At 41.6% G+C, this 8,256-nt stretch overlaps 1 protein-coding gene across 1 annotated transcript; it reads right to left on the bottom strand.

Moving 5' to 3' along the window:
• Nucleotides 1-6,433: 6,433 nt before the first annotated feature.
• On the bottom strand, nucleotides 6,434-7,791 carry LOC124396516. Its single transcript, XM_046865606.1, has 2 exons — nucleotides 7,504-7,791; nucleotides 6,434-7,381 (listed from the first exon to the last, which is right to left on the bottom strand). The coding sequence occupies exons 1-2, from the start codon at nucleotides 7,632-7,634 to the stop codon at nucleotides 6,748-6,750; spliced, it is 765 nt and encodes a 254-aa protein (XP_046721562.1). The 5' UTR covers nucleotides 7,635-7,791; the 3' UTR covers nucleotides 6,434-6,747.
• Between the last annotated feature and the right edge of the window lie 465 nt (nucleotides 7,792-8,256).

Here is an 8,256-nt window from a genome sequence, read left to right as displayed (position 1 = left end):
GAATCAATAGATTACATTTCGTGATGGGCTGGTTGTGTAGGGGACTGCTAATTGTGTTTTGTAGGGGACTGCTAATTGTGCTAACTGTGCTTATTACAGTTCACACTTAAAAAAAAAGATGGGATATGGTTGAATAGTGTTCTAAGAGTGCCTTAGGTGAGAAACCCCACGCCCCATCCACAAGAGTACATTTAAAACTAATTAAATTGTATTTAAAAATTTTAACTATTCCAAATGTTTTATTGAAACCTGGCACTTTTTTGATAATAATATCATACTTTTCTGACATATCATTTTTGTCACATAGGATCACCATAAAATTATGTCTGTTAGACAGAGATAGCAAAAGTACACACATCCTTCACTCAAGTAGAAGTACAGATACTCATGTTTTAAATGACTCTGGTAAACGTTGAAGTAATGAGTACACTTTTCCACTCAAGTTAAAGTAAAGAAGTTTGGGCTTTGACATGTATTTAGTAAAAAGCCATTACTACTACCCATTTTAGTGCCATGCTGGTAACTCAATCTCACATCATTTAAAAAAACAATGAACAAAAAAATACAAAAAGTATAGAAAAGAATCTTAAATTTTGTTATATTATGAAAGTATCCAGGCTGAACAACCACCATAAAGAACACAAGCAGAGCAAAGATGATGATCAGGTGATCAGTCATGTTTTTTATCGCTGACTCCCTCTGTCTCATCCATGTTAGCCATACTTTGTTTGCTTCGTATTTTAGCCTAGGTCTGTGGTGCATGATAGCTGGCAAATGATACACCAGTGGTAGTTTGAAAAAGGTGTAGAATGACAAGAAATAGGTTGATGGGCTAAAAATGGCACGCAATGAGAAAAAAATATTGATGTCATGTCAACAAATAGAGGCAAATGTCAACAAATTAAAACTAAAGTAACGAGCCTGGTTTGAAAATGTAAGAAGTAGAAAGTACAGATATTTGTGTAAAAATTTAATGAGTGAATGTAAAAGGTTGTCCAAAAAATAAGTAATGAAGTAACATACTGATAGCAGAAAAATCGAATTAATTACAGTAACAGTCCAAGGTTTTATAAGGAATGTTATAAATCTGGATATCTCGTTTGAACTGACGACGATACTACTGGGTATTCAACATTTGTATACATTGGCCTTGCTCACCATGATTATGCAACATGTTTTAACATCAAGTAGTGGGTAGTAAATGTCATAAAAATACTATGGTCCAAAATTTTATTATGAATTATTACTTTCCAGAATATTAATTGTACAGTTCATTAGGTGTAGACTAAGATTTGGATCAAACCTCAAGATAGAACATATACTATTTTTTGTAAACTGTCATAATAATTAGCAAAAACTAATTGGCCAAAATGCTGCTGACCCATTTAAGTCTGAATTAGAGTCTTTGTGCAGTTCTTGTTTGAGATAAATCATGCAAGTCTGTCAAATTGTGCATGAGGAAAGAAAAGACCAATATTTGACTAAATGTCTGTTTGAGGGGTACCAATGATCAACAAGTCCTTAGTCCATAAAAATCACCCCTCTTTACAAACACATCAAAATCAAATCGAATCTAACCAGTAGAAAGGATCAAGCAAGAAACAGGTTCAAGCACCACAATACTTTACACTGGTTTATGTTGGTCCCATAGGGAAGGTATTAGACAAAAAAACACAGAGTGAAAGCTAAATAGGTAAAAATGGAAAGTAACACCAGAATAGATTATTGATCTGAGCAAAGAAACAAATGCTGATATAATCAATCATTCAAGGAGGCCTAGCTAAATGTAAGAATGCTCTACCACCTTTAGTGGACTTTGCTATGCTAGGAACTACTAAAAGTCCTGAGTTTTGACATCTCAGGGAGCATGACATATTGTAATGTGTTAGAAGACTGAAAAGATACATGGGAGCTAAATAATTTAGGGCTTTGTGAATTAAAAGATTGGATGATTTATAACTTTCTATTATTAAATTCTGATAAGACAGATTTTTCTCATCTGCCCAAAAAACAGTACACAGATGCTCCAGCATTCCAGCCTGCAACAGTAAAAGACCTGGGAATTATTTTAGACAGCAACTTGTCTTTTGAATATCATATCTGTCAGCGAGCACGGGTGCAGCGGTAGGTGCAGAGTGACTGGATGGGAGGACCCAAATGCAGGATGCACACAAGGTTAAGGGAAAAAGCTGAATTTATTATATAAGGTAAAGCAAAGGGGCAAAGGCAAAAACAGAATCCAAAAACAGTCCAGGGTCTAGGCACAGGCAAATAGGGCAATACAGGGAAGCAAAACAAAAAAAACAGTCCAGAAAATCCAAATACCAGCAAACGGAGCAATACAGGGCAGAACAAAACACAAACCAACAACAGTCCAAAGTCCAAACCAGGAAACTAGGGTGGCAGAGAAGAACAGGGATCAGGATCAGGGTCAGGGTCAGGGTCAGGGTCAGGGTCAGGGTCAGGGTCAGGGTACAGCGCAGGCAAGATGATCTCAGAGGCTAGGAAACCGGTAAAATAATCTGGCCCGGAACTAAACTCTCGATTGTCCTAATATACACCGGGAGGCGCGGGAAAAAACGGCAAGATGGCCGCCGACCCGGAAGTGCTCACCGCGGAGCCGGAAGTACGTGCCGCGAAACCGGAAGTACATGCCGCGAAACCGGAAGTGCGCGCAGTGTGCCCAGGAGATCCTGACAATATCACCCATATTACAAAAACAGCCTTCTTCCACCTTAGAAATATTGCTAAGCTAAAAAACATGTTGTCTATATCTGATGCAGAGTAGCTCATCCATACATTCATGACCTCCAGACTGGACTATTGTAATGCATTACTAGGTGGTTGTCCTGCATCAATAATAAAAAAGCTATAGTTTGTCCAGAATGCAGCAGCCAGAGTTCTCACAAGGTCGAGAAAATATGACCATTTAACCCCAATCTTATCATCCCTACACTGGCTACCCGTTTGAAAACTACTACAAACTACTGCTACTTATTACAAAACACTAAATGGTTTGTCTTCTAGCAGTTCTTACAATAGCAAAGTCCACTAAAGGTGGAAGAGCATTCTTACATTTAGCTCCTAAACTTTGGATTAGTCTTCCTGAGTTTAAGTGCAGATCTTTTTAGCAAGAGAAACAGAAATAAAAAACCCAATATTAGTAAGCTTCAGCCACGAAGCAAACCTGAGGAACTTCCTGTGGGAAGGTAGGCTGGTACGTAGCGGTACGCATCCTTCAGATCTATCTTGACAAGTCAGTTCTTGGGACTGATTTGAAACACAATTTGTTTCAGCATGAGCATCTTAAACCTGAGCCTCTTTAGAGAGTGGTTCAGCTGACGCAGATCCAAAATGGGACGCAGCCCCCCCATCCTTCTTGGGAACTATGAAGTACCAGCTGTAAAACTCTCTGTTGGGGGGAGGGAACACCTTCAACGCCTGCTTCCTCAAGAAAGTTTCTACTTCTTATTCCATAATCAGAGCCTGCTCAGGCCCCACCAGAGTGGAACCAAGACCGCCATGGTGTGCAAACAGCCGCCAGCTTGACCCGCCGCTGTATGAGGCCCAATTGAACCTCCTTGGTGGGGAAAGCTTATATGGCGGTGGGTCAAGCTGGCGGCTGTTTGCACACCATGGAGGTCTTGCAAGCCTACCAGGTACCAGGCCCTTAAGGGAAGACACAGCACCAGAGGGAGAGAGAGAAAGCCAGCATCTCTTCAACCCGGGGAATAGTCCCATAGCCGCACTCTTTTAGTCCCACTACCTTTAAGTAGAGGGAGACATTGGGACTGATAAGGCCGGCCTAATAAGTGCTCAGTGTGCATATCTGGAAAGAAGGGCAGGCCCTGGCGTGGAGGCAGTGATCTATCTCACAGGAAGCATACATCTAATTTATTCAGAGGACACCGTTCCTGTTTCTCATCTGGCAAAGTGATATTTAGCTTGGAAACTAACTCCAACAGCTCCTTGAACTAAACTAACTGCGGAGGCATGTCCACCAGTTTGTCCATTATAGCGTCGCCATGGCGTAAGCCCCTCTGGGAGAAATTGTTTGCTCAGTGACCAAAAGGAAATTGTTCAGCTCTTTTTGTTTTTTTATATATGTTTATAGTTTGATAGTTTATAGAAGGAGGAGAAGGGTAGAGGAGGAAGACGTCTACAGAGACGGCAGTGAAAGAAAAAATGTGGGAGAGTGGAGGTTAGGGTTGGTACTTTAAATGTTGGTACTATGACTGGTAAAGGGAGTTAGTTAGCTGATGTGATCGAGAGGAGATAGGTAGACATTGTGTTTGTTTCATGAGACCACGTGGGAAGGGAGTAAAGCCAGGAACATTGGCGGGGGGTTCAAAGTGTTCTTTCATGGTGTGGATGGAAAGAGAAATGATGTAGGGGTGATCCTGAAGGAATCAGTAAGTGTGTAGAGGTGAAGAGAGCTTCTGTTAAGGTGATGATCATGAAGTTGGAAGTTGAAGGGGCGATGATAAATGTCATCAGTGCTTATGCTCCACAAGTGGGTTGTGAGATGGAGGAAAAGGAAAAATTCTGGAGTGAGTTGGATGAAGTGGTAGAAGTTCTACCTCCGGAATGAACAATTGGTGATTGGGGTGTATTTCAATGGGCATGTAGGTGAAGGGAACAGAGGTGATGATGAGGTGATGGGTAGGTATGGCTTTAAGGAGAGGAATGTGTAAGGGCAGATGGTAGTGGATCTTGCTAAAAAGATGGAAATGGCAGTGGTGAACACTTATTTTAAGAAGAAGGAGGATCATAGGGTGACGTATAAGAGTGAGAGCAGCAATTAAGAGGATTAAGATTGGAAACTCGGTTGGACCAGATGACAAACCGGTAAAAGCATGATGATGTTTAGGTGAGATGGCAGTGGAGTTTTTAACCAGACTGTTTAACCGGATTTTGGAAGGTTAGAGGATGCCTGAGGAATGGAGAAGGAGTGTGCTGGTACCGATCTTTAAGAACAAGGGGGATGTGCAGACCTGCAGTAACTACAGGGGAATTAAGTTGATCAGTCATGCCATGAAGTTTTGGGAAAGAGTAGTGGAAGTAAGGCTGAAAGAAGTGACCATATGTGAGCAACAGTATGGTTTTATGCCGAGGAAGAGCACCACAGATGCATTATTTGCTTTGAGAATGTTAATGGAGAAGTATAGAGAAGGTCAGAAGGAGTTGCATTGTGTGTTTGTGGATTTAGAGAAAGTATACGACAGGGTGCCAAGAGAGGAGTTGTGGTATTGTATGAGGAAGTCAGGTGTGTCAGAGAAGTATGTGAGGGTGGTGTAGTTGTGGTGGGGTTGGAGGTTTACGCGCTGGGGTGTATGGAGAAGTATGATCCGCTTTGGCGACCCCTAATGGGAGAAGCCGAAAGAAGAAGAAGAAGAATATATATGTTTATAGTTTCCACTATATGGAAAAAAGCTGTGACATCCAAAGACAAATATACAAATATGTGCCTCAGTAACAGTTTTGGGAATAACCAGCAACCAGTTGTGGTTATATATTATTTTTAAATGACGCTTTGTTATAATCATTAAAAGAACAATTTAAACCTAACTTATTGTTGTTCTGTTGTTTTCTACATATTATTCATTTTCAGGTACCGATCTGAAAATGTGTGTATTTTGCCATAAAATCACATTTTGTTGTGTCAAAGCCAGGTTAGACCAGGGAATTAGGCTAGATGTGATCTCAATTTAGTTTTGATGCGCACAAGCAATTAGTCTTTCACTATATTTTTAATGATGTGGTAATTAAACAGATTTTTCCCTTGAAAAATAGGGCCAGTTCCATCCAGAAAATCTGCTTTGATCATTACAGTTTTTCTCAAATGCTAAAACACATTTCACAAACGTTTCCTCCATGTTCCCCAATGTCTAAACACAACACCCTTTTCTAAAGCTACATAAACACAACCACACCTTCTCACTTCAAAACTCAAACTTTCACACCAAAAGAGCAGCTCGAAGCTTTCAAAAATGTAAACACTATACACATCATTACACACTACAGCAAAACAATTGAAAACACAATGCTCAATTTGTGAGAAGGTTCTTTGTTTTATAACTGCCAATGCATATTTTTAAAACTTTACAGTAATGGATGTTCTTAGATCTCTGCAGAGGATTAGGCATTTAGATTTGAGAGTTTCATAAGAAGAGTATAAATCTATAGTAAATTCTGCATGTACACTACTGTAACACAACTCAATGCAAAAACAGAATCTATTGCACACAACAGTACTCTTGAAAACATGATCAGGGTGTAAAGTTTTTTTATTTACTTTATTCACACCACACACACACCACAATCACTGTGCTGCATCATGTTGCTGAGCTGCATCGGGCCACATCACCTCATCCACATCGCAGGCTATTTTGTCTCTTGCCAGGCACCGCGGGAAAAACGCCCTGAAATGGCGAATCCATCCTTGGAAGGCCTCCACTGGGATGTCAACACAGGCCAGCTCCATTGCCCTTAGGAGGTCCTCTCTAGTGTATGGTTGTCTGTCATAAACCTTCAATCTCCATGATGAGAAGAACTCCTCTATACGGTTCAGGAAAGGGGAGTAGGGTGGCAGACAGACGTTTAAAAAGTGGTTACTGTTGGTGGTGAACCACTCTCTGATTTGTTTTGTTTTGTGGAAGCGTACATCGTCCCAAATGATCACATGAATTTGATGTGCGGGCCCAGGATGGTGTTGTTGGCGGTTCAGGAGGATGTCTTTTAGCTCCTCTAGAAAGGTGAGGAGACGTTGGGTGTTGTAAGACCCAAGGACAGCATGCCGGTGGACAAGCCCCTCCAAACCCATGGCCACACAAAGAGTAATATTACCCCCCGTTGGCCAGGAACCTCAGTGATGGCTTTTTGGCCAATGATGTTACGGCCTCTTTGCCTTCGTTTCTGCAGGTTGAAGCCAACCTCATCCAGGAAGAGGTACTCATGAGGTCTGGCCATCGTGTCCAACTGTAATATCCTCTGTGAAAATGTGAAAGTGCACAGGTGTTCAGAACAACAGTCAATCAGGTAGCACAGTATTGTCCAGAAGTAATGTAGGCCACTGAGCAACACAGTATGTCCACTAACTGTACTGTGAACATGGATGTATACTTTGTGTCGCGCAGAGTTGCGCTCAAAGGGAACCCTATAGACCTGTTTCATCCGCATTTTTTGGCGCCGGAGTACTCGGTCTATTGTGGCCAAGCTGACATCATCAATGCTCTCAAAGTTGACATTATAGGCAATGACTTTGTCTCTGATCTCCCGGAGTCTGATGAGGTTGTTCTCACGAACCATATCCACAATGAGGGTTTCTTGTGCCGCTGTAAATATGGCAACCCTCCCACCTCTATGTGGCATTCTTTCAACTCTAAAGAAAGAAACATGTGTTGTCAGTTTTACAATACAGTAACAACTGATTTAAAACCAATAGACTACTTTCACAGGCTTGTAAAATTGTATTGTGACAAAGAAAGCAATAGAGTACAATACCTGTTGTGTTGTCTGAATGCCCTGATAATGGTGGCCACGGTGAACCTACTCAGGTTTGGATGGACTCGTAGTCCTGCTTCAGCCATTGTCATGCCATGGACAATGACATGGTCAATGACTGTTGCTCGCATCTCGTCCGTAATGATGGTGCGAGGTTGTCTTGCTCTCCCTCCTGGACCTTCTCCTCTTCCTCGTTGGCCTGCTCCTCTTCCTCCTCTGATTCGACCTCCTTTTCCTTGTTGGCCTGCTCCTCTTCCTCCACTGATTTGAACTCCTCTTCCTCGTTGGCCTGCTCCTCTTCCTCCTCTGTTTTGAACTCCTCTTCCTCGTTGGCCTGCTCCTCTTCCTCCACTGATTTGAACTTCTCTTCCTCGTTGGCCTGCTCCTCTTCTTCCATGGCCAGCTCTTCTCCCTCCTCTGACTTGAATTCCTCTTCCTCTGACTCGAATTCCTCTTCCCCTGACTCTGCCTTCATCCATTGTGTTTGTTTGGAATCTTCAGCAAACTGTGCACTCTGAACTTGCTTTTGTACATGTGGTCACAGCATTAGCAACAAGTGTCTTCAATTTTGAGTCGTGTGTAATGAATGACGCCAGGTGTGTCCATTGTGTTCAAATATTGCTGACTGTGGCAAGCATTTTGCATCACATGAGCTTTCATTTGAGAATATGAGCAGAGTTCTTTTGCAACTTGTGTTTTAGCAAAAAGAAATGTGTTAAGATTTATGAGAACGGAGGATTGTGTTTTGTGAAT

The sequence above is a fragment of the Silurus meridionalis genome, chromosome 14 (assembly GCF_014805685.1).
Source record: "Silurus meridionalis isolate SWU-2019-XX chromosome 14, ASM1480568v1, whole genome shotgun sequence".
In the NCBI taxonomy this organism is placed as follows: Eukaryota; Metazoa; Chordata; class Actinopteri; order Siluriformes; family Siluridae; genus Silurus; species Silurus meridionalis.
The sequence above is the reverse complement of the archived record's forward strand: the minus strand, read 5'-3'. Positions and strand labels throughout refer to the sequence as shown.